Source organism: Nicotiana tomentosiformis, chromosome 12 (genome assembly GCF_000390325.3).
Source record: "Nicotiana tomentosiformis chromosome 12, ASM39032v3, whole genome shotgun sequence".
NCBI classification, from domain to species: Eukaryota; Viridiplantae; Streptophyta; class Magnoliopsida; order Solanales; family Solanaceae; genus Nicotiana; species Nicotiana tomentosiformis.
Window position 1 is genome coordinate 33,170,109 of NC_090823.1, and position 16,946 is coordinate 33,187,054.

Here is a 16,946-nt window from a genome sequence, read left to right on the forward strand (position 1 = left end):
TGAAGCTCAATTGGAGAAATTGTAATCTGATACGGAGAAGATGAAAAAGAAAGAGAAGATGTGGAGGAGCAAATTGGTTAGGTCCAAAGCCCAGAATCAGACCTTCAAGAGTAATACACCACGAGTAAACGACATCAAAAACTTAGTATAAAAGATAAGTTAATATAGTTATACAAACACACTTTTACAAGGGGTTTAATATATAAGGAAATATAGTTTAGAAAATTTTGAGGACACTAGATAGTTTAAGAAGATAAATAATAAAAACAATAGCTTTGGGGTATTTTAGGCTGAGTTAAATAGCTACTTGTAATGCCACATGAAATATTTTTTTAGTTAATTAGGAGCGTGTACCAAACATATTTCTAAGAATTCAATGGAGTTCAGGATTTTTTGAAGATACCGAATAGTTTAAGTAGGTAATTGACTAAAATATGATACTTTAGGGGGTTTTAGGATATTTTCTAAAAACATTCGAATAAATGGAAAAAGTACTTATGTATTATTCTTTAAATCTTTTTAATTTCATATATTAAACTGGGGTCACTTGCATATGCCACCCGTTCACTATATTCCATCATCCACCTGCAATGCCCACCACTTCCATAGTGGCAACTGGTAAGTGTCAACTTTCTCTATTATTGTTTTCCTCACACTATCGCATCTCTAATTCCTCTGAATTTTGCTATTTTCAATTATTGGGTAAGAATCTTAATAAGTTAGATCTATAGCAGTCTTCGTCCGTCCTTTTACTTTTGAATATCCATTGAAACTGTTCTTGATTCTTTTTTTTTGAGAACTATGAACAATTTAGATGGTCTATTAAGAACTTTCATCACTTACCTGTACTGAGACACGAAGCAATTTTCTTATTCAGTGCGGCAATTTCAAGAAGAAGTGTATATCCATACTTCATAGTCTCCTTTGGATAATTTTTAATACCCATTTTCTATGTGCGTTTGTCTAATAGTATGTGTCTATGGAGAACCTTGCTTATTTCTTTTTTTGAGGATCGACGAATCGAATGATATTTCTGTTCCAATTTTTGCCTCTTCTTCTCCCTCTGAATCAAACTTTTCCTTGCCATAATGGTTGAATTCCTATTAGTATCCATGATACAAGTCGAATCCTAGATGTAGAAATAGAAGAAGGTGGACCCCCTCTCCGTCGAAAGAAATGAGATTATCGCGGATACACACATTAAAAATATTAACCAAATTTGCCCGACGTAGAGGCAATCAAGAAAGCCGCATAAGTGAATATATAACCTACAGAAAAGTGAACTAATCCAACCAATCTTGCTTGTACAATGGAAAGGGCCACTGGTTTATCTCTCCAGCGAATCAAATTGGCCAAAGGTGTACGTTCATGAGCCCATGCTAAAGTTTCAATCAATTCCTGCCAATATCCACGCCAAGAAATTAAGAACATAAATCCAGTAGCCCAAACAAGATGTCCAAATAAGAACATCCATGCCCAAACCGATAAACTATTCATACCAAAAGGATTTTCCTTCATAAAGCTCCAACAGCGCAATATAAAAATTTATAAGTTGCCCCAAAGGCATTAGTCTAGTGGTAAGAGCACAACCCGTGTTGTGTGAGTTAGGTGTATGCGACTGATTCAATTTTGAACCCTACCGCAGACAAGGGCGGATTTAGGGGGGCGCAAGGGGCCCCTTTCATCAAAAAATTACATTGTACATATAAGGCAAAATCCGTTTTGTGCCTCTATATATTATATTTCGAATCCCCTTGACACAAATCAAAAGCATAGCTAAGTGGTTAAGGGGGTTTAAACTTTTATGAGGTTGCTGGTTCAATTCCCACTAGCCACAATCTCTTTTAATTTTTTCAACTTTTTCTTTTTTAAACCCTCTTAACGGAAAATTCTGCCTCGGTCACTGACCGCGGACAAAAGCTCAAGCGGAGAAGGATAGAGCGGGGTGCCTATTATCCATCGAGTTTCGAACCGTGTGCCATTGGGCCTCAGAGATTTCTTTGTTATCAATAATAAAATAAAATTATAAGTTTGTCTTTTGTTGTGGATATTACATTAACATGGATATACATAACTACTTACATAGATAAAAACATGTGAAGGTATATGCTTCACTGGGAATGGTTAACAAGGCATGGGAAGATCTTTATTCCTGGCTAAAGACATAAATATGTACATGTGTTTTATTCATAATTTTTTTTGGTTATGAGAAGATCCATCTTACAAGCTTCATCAATAGCTGAGATCCTGTACATTTGTTATATTCAGAGTTTCAAGGCTAAAGACATAAATCTGTATTTGCAGAGGTGTAACTCCAAATAAAGTGATGTCTTCTTTAATCAGTCAAATGGTTCTTCCATCAAGTAATGGTTACAAGGCATGGGAAGATCCTAATTTTTTCAAGTGGAGGAAAAGAGATTCTCATGTCCCACTCCATTGCCATGAATCAGTTGAAGGTAATACTCAATTGCATATGAGGGAGTGTTCTTGTTAGAGTTCTCCTCTTATGCCTATCAATAATTTGGTTTACTGATACGAGTAGAATTGAAGCTTACAAATGTTACTGTGACAAATATTTAGCTGTATTGTTCATTCTTATTTTCTCGGTACTACTTTCTTTTGTTGTTGCAGTTTACATTCCTATTGCAGTGAAATTAGATGTTAATAAGTGAGAAGTAGCTGAGAGATTTGTTGTTATTTTTGGAAATTGCAAGGTTTTATTAAAGAACTAATCAGCACCAAGAGAGTGCTGTGATATATACAGTGTACAGGAATGACCCCAAAAGGCAAAAACCTCCATATCTATCCTTGGAGGAAATCTATGAATTCTAAAGCAGATTCTGCCTCATTTACAGTTTCCTGTTTCCAAAAATAAAGCAAAATTATACAGTTAAACTTTATCTTCTGAACTGAATTGGCTTTGTCTTCGAGAGATTTCAAATTTCTTTCTTTCCAAATTGTCCACCATATACAGGCAGGGATGGTATTCCATATTTTGTTGCATGCCGTGGTTAAGGCCTCTTCTTTTACAGCATCTGAGTAGGCCCTGTGCAGTCTTAGGAATTACCAAGCAGAATCCCAGGATGTTCCAAAAAAGCTGCCAAAATCCCAAGTGTAACAAGACAAAGCAAAAATAAATGACTACTTTCTGGGTTTTTGTCACACAAGTAACATCTACTGGTAGCCTCTTTTCTGAAGGTTCTCATGTGTAAAACAAGATATCTTATAAGGAATTTTTCATCCTCCATAGTTGTTTCCAAAACCATAGATTAGCTTGGTTTTCTGTTGTTGATAAAAACTTGTAGCATGATTTTACAATGAAGCATCGATTGGAGTTGCTTGACTTAAAATTTTGAATTTTCTTTTCCTTTTGTTACTTTGCATATATTGATGAATCAGAATTTGTGGTAGTCATTAAAATACTATAGGGAGTTCTGGTTTTACTTTCCTCACTTCTAATCCTGGTAATCCTTGAGATCTGATATATGAAACAAGAACATGGAGGCCACAGTTTTGACAGTTGACTCACTTGGCATAACTAGCTATAAGGTGGCTTTGTAAATGCATGGTTGAGTTTTTGCCTTTGGTTCCTTTTGATTGCCTGAAACAGTAGAACTCTCCTTTCAATTGTTTCAAGCTGTATTCACTGCTGAAATAGTTATTTCTGATGTTCTGATTCTCTTGAAAGAAAATCGTTAGGTTGAATGGCGAGTTTGCTTGTTGCGACCTGCTAATACCCATATAATCCATGAGTAACAGATAAGTAGCCTTCCACTAGTAGCCATGAAGATCAATTAGACGCTGCGCACATCCAAAGCTGTCTTTTGTCAACCAGTGTTTGAACAATTAATGGATAAGAGTGAAAGATCACACAACATGCTAGATACTTACCTAAGATATCAGGGTCTCTGGTGCTTCCAAAGTCCTTGCACTTGCCAAGTCTTATGTTTTTCCATCTTCGTTGTCTTTGAAGAAATTTTCTGTTCTTGATAGCATCCTTCATGCAGATTGTGCACCGTCATAGTGATTACAACTCGTCTCCTGTTTGTGTCAAATAGGACCATAATGCAATCCCGGGATCATTACTAGGAAAGTAGATGAAGCCTGATATTGATTTTGACTTGTAGAAGTTTGGTAGTTGAAGAAATTTAAACACCATAAGTTTTGTGTCACCTTTTGGCTGTATACTGATTGACTTGATTATCATTTTTAAAAGTTGCTTCATTGGATTATTTGTTTTTGATGCTCGTACGTCGTAACTTTTAATGATACTCTGGTACTGTACTGCTATTTAGGATCTCTGAGATACTGGAATGAGCGAAACAAAGTGGATCTATTGGTATCAAAATCAGCAGTTTGGGATGATGATGCTGTTTCTAGAGCTCTTGAATGCGCTGCTGACTGGGTTAATGGTTTACCTTTCGTGAAATCTTTATCTGGCTTTTGGAAATTCTGGCTGGCTTCTGGCCCTAGCGACGTTCCATTGAACTTTTATGATAGCTCATTTCAAGATTCTTCATGGGGAACAATACCAGGTATAATAGAGCTCCGCTCACTTTTAAAAAAAATGGTACCTGGCTCAGCTCATAGTCCTTCATTGATCTTCACTCTATTTGAATGATTGAATTTTTTGAGCACTTATTTCTCCATTACTATTAGTACCTTTATTGGTTGCGGACAGACCTCCCTATTTCTTCCTTAGGATGTTTTTCTCAATAGTAGATATGTTGGCTTTTGGAGATGTAAATTGTTGGACTTTACAAAATATACCGTCAAACTTCTAATTGATGATTTAAGTGATATATCATTAACAAGCATCAAGAAGATGCAAGGATTACAAAAGAGAGAAATTCTCAGCTCAATAAAAGACAAAAAAACTATCACAGAACTAGTGAGCCGATGAATTCCAGGAAAGTATCAATACTAAATACAGGAGTGTGGTTAACCCAACTAAAAAGATTAACTAAACATCTGGCCTTGAGAGAGTAGGGGTGGGAGTTGAGATGCCATCAAAACATCGTTGGTTCCTTTCTGTCCATATGCACCACAAAATGCAAGCAGGAACCATTGCCCAGATCCTTATGATGGATTTCCCAACTTTCCAAGAGCACCAGCTCTCGAAGGCCTCTTTGATATTGCGTGGCATAGACCATTGCAGCCCAAAAAGTGACAAAAACATATTCCAAATGTCGACTGCAACTGGGCACTGAAGAAATAAGTGATTGATAGATTCTAGATTGCTATGGCACATGTGACAACTGTTGGCTAGCTGGAAGCTCCTCCTGATTAGGTTATCCCGTGTTAAACAAGCACCATTTAAGGTGATCCAGCAGAAGCATATGACTTTTGACGGCAGTTTGGTTTTCCAGATTAGCTTCCAAAGCCATTGGTCAATCAGGTCCTTGTTTGAGCTCAATAGAAGATAGCCTTCCTTGACTGAGTAAGCACCTTCCTTGCTATTGCCCCCCATTTGAGCCTGTCCCTCCTTTGGTTTGAAATTAGGATGTCTTGGATGTTAGCAATGAGTGAAAAGTACCCTTCCAACTCCCAATCATTTAGATTTCTTCTTAGAATCAGGTTCCAAGAGTTGTCCTCCCTGTTTTGGTCTATGCTATAGTGGAGTCTGGATTACTTGCAATCATGAATAGACTAGGGTAGGCATCCTTCAGAAAAGTGGTTCCCAGCCATTTGTCCCTCCAGAATCGTATGTGTGCCCCATCCCCAACCTGTAAGGAAGTGTTCTGGGAGAATTCTTCCCATAAGTTCCTGATTCCTTTCCATAGCCCTATTCCATGAGATGATCTGGTTGTATTAGTGCACCAATGACTGGAAAAACCATGCTTTGCTTGAATGACCTTCTTCCAAAACCCAACTTCTTCCTGATTGTACCTCCAATGCCATTTCATTAACAAACATTTGTTGTGTAGTGCTAAATCCTTGATACCTAAACCTCCTAGAGTTTTGGGAAGGGTTACTTTGGGCCATTTCACTAAGTGAAACTTGTGATCTTTGCTTCACCCTTCCCATAAAAATGTTCTTCTGATCTTGTCAAGTTGTTTATATACTTTGCCTGGTATTGGGAAAAGTGACATAAAGTATATAAGAATGCTATCCAGGACACTGATAATGAGAGTTAGTCTACCTCCCCAAGAGAGAAACTGCTGCTGCCAAGAGGCTAATCTTTTCTCAAAATTTTCAATGATCACATTCCAGATATCTGTTGATCTGTGCCTGGCACCCAATGGTAGGCCTAGATAAGTTGTTGGAAAAGCACCAGTGTTACAGAACATAATACCAGCCATCTCCTCCAGTAATGCTCTTGGACATGTTGATGGGCAACCCTGACATAGATTCAAAGAGCATGAGTGTGAGGTTTAAGTATTGGACCTAAGATTTCTCTGCACCACAGAATATGAGAGTGTCATCAGCAAACATTAGGTGTGATACAATGACTAGGGACTCTGGAGCTCTGCCTACATTGAAACTTTCTATCCATTGCAACTGCTTGGCCTTTTCAAGCATTTTACTAAGTGCCTCCATTGCCAGTATGAAGAGGAAAGGGGATAAGGGACCCCCTTGCCTTATTCCTCTCTTAGGAGAGAAAAAACCTACAGGGCTCCTGTTGACCAAGATAGAATACTTCACGGTAGTGAAGCTGTACTTGATCCATTTGATCCCTTTTACCCCAAATCCCATTTGCTGAAGAATTGAGACAAAGAACTTCTAGTTGAGTTTGTCAAAGGCTTTCTCTATGTCCAGCTTGAATAGAGTCCAGGAACATCACTTTTTTGCCTCCAATCCAGCACTTCATTGGCAATAAGAGCTGCATCAGTGATCTGCCTGCCTTTGATGAAGGCATTTTGATAGCCTGAAACCAATTTTCCAATCACTTTCTTAGCCTTTCTGTAAGTACTTTTGCCAAGATCTTGTAAACACTACCTATCAGACTAATTGGCCTGAAGTCTTTGAGCTCAATTGCACCTTTTCTCTTGGGGACAAGAGCAATGAAGGATGCATTAAAGGATTTAACCATGTGGCAATTGGCATGGAAGTGACTAAGAGCTCCCATTATGTCAAGCTTTAAAGTGTCCTAACACTTCCGGTAAAGAGCCATAGTAAAGCCATCAGGACCACGACTCTTATCACGTGCACAAGAATTGATGGCATATAGAACTTCCTCCTCTACAAAATCATGTTCCAATTCTTCTTTCTCAACAGAGCTTAGACAACCCAGACCTTCAAAGGTGGTAGTAGGCCTCCAATCTTCATTTTCAGTGTAAAGTTCTTGGTAGAAATCAAGAATCGCCTCCTTCACCTTCTCTTTTTTTTGATTTTGCACCGGGTGTCCGAGTCTCTTTGAGACCCGACTAATCCCGGGGGTGCACAGGCCCTCGGCAAGGAGTTTCCCGCAAGTGCACCACGGTTAATTCAGGTTTTACCCAGTCCGTTGGCCCTCAGAAATTGTTTGCACCCAGTGGGTTTCGAACTTGAGACCTTGAAAGGGAGCAAACCCCAAGGTTCAAGTCAATTGCCACCAGACCAACTCCTTCACCTTCTCTTTGTCTTCAATGATGACCTCACCGACCTGTAACCTATCGATGTGGTTGTACCTTCTATTAGAATTAGCTATTCTTTGAAAGTACTTAGTGTTCCTGTCCCCCTCTTTCAACCACAAACATCTAGATTTTTGCCTCCAAGAAGTTTCTTCAGTCTTAGCTAGCTGCTGAATCTCCACCTTTAACCTCAGGATGTTGTTCTTTTCATCTAGAGTTTGTGCTCTCCTTTCAGTAGCCTGTTCTAGCATCTGTAACTCTTCCATTGCTTTGTTGATCCTGGTACTTAATTTGCCAAAGACCTCCTTGTTCCAGATAGCCAAGTCCTTTTTTAATAGCTTCAGTTTCTGGGCAAGAATAAAATTAGGGGAGCCATTAACAGTATAACTTTGCCACCATTGCTTCACTAGGTCAAGGAACCCTTCTTGTTGCAACCACATATTCTCAAATTTGAAGTAAGAAGGGTCAGATGACCAATCACCACTTTCTAGGACAATAGGTTTATGGTCTGAGACCACTCTTGGCAATGCTATTTGTTTCACTGAGCCAAAATATTCATTCCACTCTGAAGAGAGCAGAAATCTGTCAATCCTGGAGGCTTGTAACGAGTCCTCCCCCCTATGCCAAGTATAAAATGCACCCTGCAAAGGAAGGTCCACCAGACCCATGTGTTGAATGAAATCAGAAAAGCTTTTCATGGCTCTTGACCTCCTTATGCAGTTGAATCTCTCATTCTCAAACCTACAAACATTGAAGTCGTCCCCTATAACCCAACATTCGTTCCAAAGACCCCTTACAGCCGCCAGTTCATTCCAAGGGTCCACCCTTTCCCCGTTAGTATGAGGTCCGTAAACACCAGAGAAGCAAAATCTGAAATCTACCTGGATGCCTTCAAACATAGCTGAGATAGTGTGTTGACCTTGATGAGAGTCTAAATATCTACACTGTCTCCTGTCCCACATGATTAGAATGCCACCCCTAGTACCACTAGCTTTAACTTCTACCCAATCTACCCACCTTGAACCCCATACATGCCTCACCATTGACACAGCAATTTTCAGTCTTTGTTTCTTGTAGGCATACGATGTCTGGCCTCCATTTTTGAATAAGTGACTTAGTAGTGCCTCTTTTGCTCACATCATTGAGCCCCCTTATATTCTAGCTGATAATTTTTTCCTTCATTCAGAGAAGGCTTTGTGAAACCTGCTCCTGCTCGACTTACTTCCTCTATCATAATTAACTAAGCATTCCAGCTTTTTGGCAATAATCTCCCCCTTTTTCTTTGGCGTTTTCCCCGCGCTTCCTTTCCCCTTTAATTGCTGAAGTTGAGATTTACGTTTTTGCTCCATTCTCAGCACCATATCAAATATTCCTTGTTCAAACCCTACTGAATTAACCCCAAAAGCTTTGCAAACTTTAGACATCACGATCTTGGTCCGGTGCAAAGTCTCTATAACTGCCAGGGAGTGGATCATTTGTTGTTCTGCATGATTATCACCATACCATGGCAATTAGGGCTGTGCATAATTTGGTAAATACCAAATTACCGTACCGAAACCGAAAATTTTGGTATTTGGTATTCGGTATGGTATTTGGTTTAAGTTTTTAAAACAAAATTGGTATTATCTACACAGTGAAGGTAGGATACAGTAAGCTAAGTGCATCTAATGATATGATTGAACATTGACCATTGAAGCTGATATGGAAGACAAAACTCACTTTAAAAGTTATGTGCTTCTCCTGGACAGTCCTCAAGGAAGCTATTTTGACCCAGGATAACCTATGCCGAAGGAATTTTCAGTTGGCAAGTAGGCGCTACATGTGTCAGCTCAACTCAGAGTCGGTTAACCATCTGTTACTACACTGTACAGTGGCAGCAGATCTTTGGAACATGTTCCTCGCACTTTTTGGAATCAGTTGGACAGTCCCACAGAACATTAGGGATGCAGCAGTTAGCTGGAGCCTCTGGGTCTAAACATTAGTTTTTTACTTTTGAGTACTTTAATTAAGAATATTACAGTCTATGACTCTACACACTAGTAAGCTATGTTGCTCGGACTCTCCGAAAATGTGTCCGGATACGTGTCGGATCCTCCAAAAGTAGTGCATTTTTGAAGGATCCGACACGGGTGCGGCTACATTTTGGAGAGTCCGCGCAACATAACTAGTAAGTATTCAAACCGAATAAGCCGAAGTTACCGAACCGATAAATCGAAACCGAAAGGAGAAAAACTGAACCATACCGAATTTAATTAGGTACGGTATTGGTATAGTATTTTAAGAAATCGAATACCGAAAATACCGAATTGAAATGTTTAAATACCGTACCATACCAACCGACGAACACCCCTAATAGCAATGACAAAGTGTCATTACTGAAAGGAGAAGAAAATCCTGAACCGGGGGAACTAACCATGGAGGGTTCAGGATAGGATACAGATATAGGAGAGTGAGAAGTGGGAGAGATTGCATGACCTCAACATCGTCGTCAGCATCGCCTTCGTTTAAAACCATTGCTTCAATCTCTGGATAGGCTTTGGTTGACGAGTGTAACGAGGTGGAGGCCTTCTGATTCCTTTCAGAGTTAAATCCCACATTTAGAAGCTGTTGGGCTTTAAAATAATGGGCTGACCCAGTTCTTCTCTATTCTTGTTTTTGCTTGCCTTTATAGTTATTTGCAGATTTAGCCCCCATTTGACTCTTTGCATAATACGCCTGGTCCACAGACTTGGCCCGGTGAGAATGGGCCTTTAACACTTGTTGGGCCAGATTGCCAACACTTGTTGGCCCAACCCTAGCAACTGATGAATTTTTGAATTTCACAGGCATAACTGGCGTTGTGCTCGATGAGGGTAACTCTTTGGACTGCCGGGTATTAGGTTGCTCTGAATCAGCTTTTCGGGTGAGCATCTGCCATGATTGAAACTTCAAAGGTCCAATCACCTACCACTAGATTTAGCTTGCTTGGAAGTTCAAAATCAGGGTTGGAGACACATATACGAGCCCAAAGGACGTGGTTCCGTTTTTTTGTGTCCTCATCGGATCCAACATATCCGCCACACCGGTCACCAATATATTTCAATGAGCTTTCTAACCAAGCATGAAGAGGAATGCCAAAAGCCCTGATCTATCTGTGGTTTTCGTTTGGTGCTACTGCCTCTGCTGCAATGACCGGAGACCACCATTCAAGAGTGAGTCTTCTCTCATTCCAGAACCAGTCCCCCACTATGATTCTCTCTGCCTCTTGTCTAGAAAGAAGTTCAAATAGCATTTGATTGTGGGTCAGTGGGATAACGCGCAAGCCTGCTGTCAGCCTCCATCTTTTCAAGAACCAATTTTGAATGACTTATGGGTTTGGGCTTGAGCTAAAAGGATCATTGAATGTACCCACAAGGCAGCAAGAAAGATATCGATCTAGCTCCTCCGGCTTAAATTGCATTTAAGTGTCACGCCCCAACCTCGAGGAATGTGACCGGCGCTCAACAGAGTTACCCCGGTCGAGCAAGCCTGCACAATGTCGTCTACCCAACTCACCCATGAATAAAGAGAATAATACATTTCATTAATTAGACAGTAAGAGGTCGTGTGAATATCACCAGTTCATTTCCATTAGTTACGTCATTAGCAAGTCTTCAAAACAGTACACTGTACAATCATAGTTAAAGTGGAAAGATGATACGATTACAATATTTTTAGTTTAACCTTCCCAAAGACAAGATACAACCCATACTGGCTACGGAGTCTTTAACAGGAACAAAAGAGTGCTATGACAGTGCCTGCAACAAGGCCCCGGCTATACCTCAAAACGCTATGTACAAAGGATAAAAGATATAGGACCCCGAGATGAAGTAGGGCTCACCAAATCAACAGAGGAGAGGGTGTGCTGCTATCACTATCAATGCCACTTGCTATGGAACCACCTGCATCCATTAAAGATGCAGCGCCCCCGGCAAAAGAGATGTTAGTACATATGAAATAGTACTAGTATGTAAAACTAAACACCCTCTCAATAGAACGGGCAACAGTAAACGGAGAATAAAACACGAAATCAATAAGAGACTCAAACAGTATCAATGTGTCAAGGTAAGGGAAAGGTAATTTCAAATAGGATTTGGTAATATAAGTTGGGAGATCTTTAGCACCGATACTCCACCGTGTTTTAGCACGGAGTCCGATCTCAGCCTGACCGGCTAAGCCGTCTCACCCCGAGACGTACACTCACAATACCACCATGTGCGCAGCATGGCGTCCGATCTCAACCCGATCGGCTAAGCCGTCTCACCACAATGCCGTGTGGGTCGACATCACATCATATCTCGCTAGCAATAATCTCATCCCATTTAAGGGGAAACATCTCAATACACCAATCTCATCCCTTATAAGGGGAAACAGTCTCATCACATTAACACGGGGATTTACCCCTCAATCACTCCTACACCGGCACGTGTAGTTTCGGGGTTAGGTTGTTCCTACCTACCCTTCCTCGGTGGCTAAAAGATACTCCCAAGGCATTTATTATTAAAAAGTATTTACCACTCAATTCATATTCTTTTACATGTCATTCATTTTATTGGCACCATTGGCTATACACAATATCATTCTTGGCACGTTGGCCGTATTTCTTAATTCATGCTCACTATTTCACTTTCAATCATTATCATGGATAATCAACAACAAGGCCTTTCAAATTAAGACTTTAAACACATACTCGAACAATTTAGGGCCTTAGGCACATGTAACTTCTTACCCAATCGACATGATAGCTTTCATTAAAAATCACGCTTTTAAATCATAACATAGCAACACACAACCCATACTTAAACCACATTCTCAAGCATTAACTCAACATGACAAGAATCTTTGGAATACATATTGAACGCATAATTATTTTGACACAAGGCTTATTTGGCAAAAAAAACAATTTATAAAGAGCATCACGAGACTTGGGCATTGCGGGGTTCAATTATAAGAGAAGAATTTAGCCAATATGCCTTGCCTCGAGCTTTTAATTTACTACAGTGTTCCAGAAATCCTAGCCACTTTGATCTATTTAGAGATATAGCAAAATTGAACACAAATTAGGAAGGAGTTCATAGTTCCAACTCACTTGAGCATTTTATCACACTAGGTGTGCATTAAGGTTTCAAGGTCCTCCTATGGTGGATTCTTTCACCCCACTACCCAAAGTTCACCCAAAAAAGTTCAACAATTTCCCCACTACCCTAGATGGTACATGCATGTAAAATAAACAACTCCCACGCCCAAGAGTTGCTTGGCTAATCACCCATTTTTAGTTAAATTCCGAAATTAGGGGTTATGGTGTAAAATCTTACCTTTTGGTTGAAGACATTGTGAGTTACCCTAGAGAAATCTTCAAGGTTTGAGCAAAGATTGATGATCAAATGACTTAGAACTCCTCTTCTCTCTAAACCACCTTCCTCTCTCTCTAAAATGTAAGTTTGAACCAACTAAAATGACCCTTAACATTGTTTTATAAGAATGGGGTCGGGTTTATAAAACCAGAAAAATGAAGCTCCGAAACACAATATGCGGTCGCAGAGTGACCGCAGAATGGATATGCGCTCCGCAAACTGGGTCGCGAAATGGCCCTCCAGAACTGGGCAGTTTTGCCCCACTCTGCGACCAGTCTGCGGTCGCATAATGCGCCGCAGAACTTCCTTCCGGAAAATCCCATGCTGGTTCCGCGGTCGATGTGCGGCCCACGAAACGGTTTTGCGGTCGCATAGTTGACCGCAAAATATCATCCAAACTTGCCCAGTTTTCTGCTTCACTCCGCGGCCGAATAGTGGGCCGCAGAAATGTCTTTTTCTGCCAAAATTTTTCTTTTACTCCTCAGCGCACTGTTCAACCCAAAAAGTTCGTAATCTCTACAATCGTCAACACATAAGCCTACTTCAGCACCACGAAACCCGGGTCTTAGGTAAAATTTTACGGGCCCTTACACTGAGAGTCCATTACCGACCACTTTTGAATGTTGGCATCTTCCATGAATGACTTTTCTGGTGAGCTAAATTTCTGAAGAACGGGGTTGATGGGTTCGCCTAAGAATCTGAGAATTTTCCCCGCAATGTCACTCCATCCCAAATTGTAATCAGCCTCTAGGACAATGATTGTTGATTTCCTTCCTCTTCGTTGTATCTCTATCCGTAAAATCTCCCATAAATGTTGTAAATCTGATAAACACTATGTAATACTTCTTTTTGTAATCTGCCCTATCTTTTGTAGAGATCCCCTGTTCCTCTGGATGCTAACTTTAGTACATTGCATACCCAGCGCAGGTTGTCTTCATCGATTTTGATGTTGCTGGAGAAACGTCTGCCGAATTCCTTAAATAAGAACCATCTGTTTTGACCTTCGCTGATGTCTATAAGCTCAAAAGATTTATCACTTGCAGTGAAGAATACCCTTTGACCCATGTTAAAGAATAGTTTTTTTCTGGTGGAAGGTATATAACTAAGGGTAGTGGTCAGATCCCCTGTTCCTATAGATGCTAACTTTAGTACATTGCATACCCAGCGCAGGTTGTCTTCATCGATTTTGATGTTGCTTGAGAAACGTCTGCTGAATTCCTTAAGTAAGAACCATCTGTTTTGACCTTCGCTGATGTCTATAAGTTCAAAAGATTTCTCACTTGCAGTGAAGAATACCCTTTGACCCATGTTAAAGAAGAGGTTTTTTCTGGTGGAAGGTATATAACTAAGTGTAGTGGTCAGATTTGTTGAAAAGAGAGGTCGGAGAAATTTGGGGGTTGTCGGAGAGGGGACTGCGAGAGAGGGTATCAGAGAGGGTGGTTTTTTTTGGTCGGAGAAGTTTTTGGGTTTGATCAGAGAAGTTTTGGCAAATCCGTATGAAGCACCTTTGAAGTTGATTGTTGTATGTCAATTCTTCCTCAACACTTCCATCCTATGGTAAGTACCACATTTGGGGTCAAACTTGACAACTAACAATTAACAATTGCTCTTGCTAGAAGAAGTATGTATCACTAAGAAATGATTGGATGGTATTGGTTGCTTGCTTGTGGAGTTTGTTGATTGTAATATCTGATTATAATTATATGTTATCAAATCAAATCAGATATGTTGATTTGTATTATCAGATTATTGATCAATCATACAAGATCAAATCAGATCAGCTAAGTTAGGAAAGTTTTAGATTCTTAGGGATTAGATTAGATTAGAAATACCCCTTTGTCTGGAATTAGGGGATTATTTCCTTTTTTATTGATTTGTTTTCTCCTATAAATTGTGTATTCTTTGAAAGAATAAAACATACTATTCCGATACCAAAACTAACATGGTATCAGAGCAGTAGCCTCTTTCAACCTCTTTCTTTTCCTTCTGTTCATGGCTAAAACAGCCTTTACTGGGCAAAGAATCCCAGCGGCAACAACAGAAGCCGAGAGTTCTGTTAGTGCGGTCCCACCCGAGACAACCATGAATCAAAGCAGCCATTCATCTCATTTATCCTTTCAACTAACGTCTCATAGGTTAAATGGAAAAAATTATCTGGAGTGGGCACAATCTGTCCGGTTAGCAATTGACGGCAGAGGAAAACTTGGCACTTGACTGGTGAAATCAGAAAACCTGAAGCTGGAGATCCAAAAAGGAAGGCCTGGAGGTCCGAGAACTCATTTGTGATCGCGTGGCTTCTAAACTCTATGGAACCAGCAATAGGTAGGCCATATTTATTTTTGCCCACTGCTAGGGATGTATGGGATGCTGTTAAAGAAACCTATTCGGATTTCGGATGTCGAAAATGCTTCTCAAAATTTTGAATTAAAGAGAATCCAGATTTTTAGGAGTGACAATAGCTGAGAGGTTTTTAACGAGCAAGTAGGATTTAAAAAAAAAAAAGGAATAATCCATTAAAGTGTTATGATCCGAATACAAAAAAGATTGTGGTTACTATGGATGTTACTTTTTTTGAATCCCAACCTGTTTTTGGCACTCATCTTCGGGGAGAGAAGTTTGTAGAAGAAGAGTTGTTTTGCAATAATGAGGAAATGAGTCAAAATAAAAAAGATCCGAGTTACCTGATAAACATGGATGGGCTAAATATGGGTGATAATGATATAGGAAAGATAAGGAATGAAAATGCTATAGATAATAAAGGCTATGATTCTGTAAATCAAAGCATGATCTGATTAACAACAAAAACGGTGAACAAACAAAAGAGTTGCACGTTTACACGAGGAGAAACCAACATCTTGGAAAAGAGACCGAAAACTCTTAACATGGCCAGTCATCCACTCAACAAGACTAGAATGAAATTCCAAGTAATGAGATTCCAGAAGATGAGAGTAGCAGAAATGAGGATGTTGAGGTGGATGTGTGGGCACAATAGGATGGATAAGATTAGGAATGAAGATATTCGGGAGAAGGTGGGCGTGACTCCCATTAACGACAAGATGCGGGAAGCGAGTCTCAGATGGTTCGGGCATGTTCAGAGGAGGAGCTTGGATGCCCCGGTAAGGAGGTGCGAGCGATTGGCATTGGTGGGTACGAGGAGAGGTAGAGGGCGACCTAAGAAGTATTGGGGAGAGGTGATCAGGCGGGATATGGCGAGGCTTCAGATCTCCGAGGACATGGCACTCGATAGGAAGCTGTGGAGGTCAAGTATTAAGGTTGTAGGTTAGGAGGTAGTTGAGTTCATTTAGTCTACCAGTGTGAGGCTAGGCTGATAGGATTTAGTCTTAGACTGCTAGTGGCCAGTGTTGTATTTTCACTACTCTTCCGTTATTTACTGGTCATTATTTCTGCTTTCCATTTATTCACCGGTTCTTGCGATGTCGTGATTATTTATATGTTTTTTATTGATGGTACTGATATATTGTCTCTTTTCGTCTTCTTGAGCTGAGGGTCTGTCGGAAACAGCCTCTCTACCCCATCGGGGTAAGGTCTGCGTACACACTACCCTCCCCAGACCCCATTTGTGGGACTATACTGGGTCGTTGTTATTGTTGTTGTTGAGATTCCAGGTCGTACCTCGAACGAGTCTGTTTCTAATACATCTCTTGTTCCCTCAAATCTTGATCTTCATGTAGCTAAAAGAAAAGGTGTGAGAAACGTCACTAAACACCCCATGCCAAACTTTGTGTCATATAAAAAATTGTTATCTTCCTATTCAACTTTTCTTTCTCAATTAACTGCTTTGGAGATATCAAAGAATGTGCAGGTTGCTTTAAATGTTCCTGAATGGAGGGAGGCAATTCTAGAGGAGATGAAAGCCCTAGAACAAAATGAAACTTGGGAAGTCATTGATCTACCACGAGGAAAGAAAACTGTGAGTTGTAAGTCGGTTTTCACCATCAAATTCAAGTCAGATGAGTCACTAGAAAGAGGTTGTGAGTTCGAGTCATCCCAAGAGCAAGGT

At 40.1% G+C, this 16,946-nt stretch overlaps 1 protein-coding gene across 2 annotated transcripts in view; it reads left to right on the forward strand.

Moving 5' to 3' along the window:
- The first annotated feature begins 526 nt into the window (after positions 1 to 526).
- The window catches only part of LOC104097481 (uncharacterized), a 46,005-nt gene continuing 29,585 nt past the window's right edge, over positions 527 to 16,946 (forward strand). Inside the window, exons 1-3 of one of the 2 annotated variants that reach the window (XM_009604076.4) lie at positions 527 to 618; positions 2,305 to 2,456; positions 4,296 to 4,535. In XM_009604076.4, the coding sequence (XP_009602371.1) occupies positions 2,327 to 2,456; positions 4,296 to 4,535 (370 nt within the window). In that variant the 5' untranslated portion in view covers positions 527 to 618; positions 2,305 to 2,326. Of the gene's footprint in view, positions 703 to 2,304; positions 2,457 to 4,295; positions 4,536 to 16,946 lie in introns of both variants that reach the window. The other variant, XM_009604146.4, reaches the window with a different exon arrangement.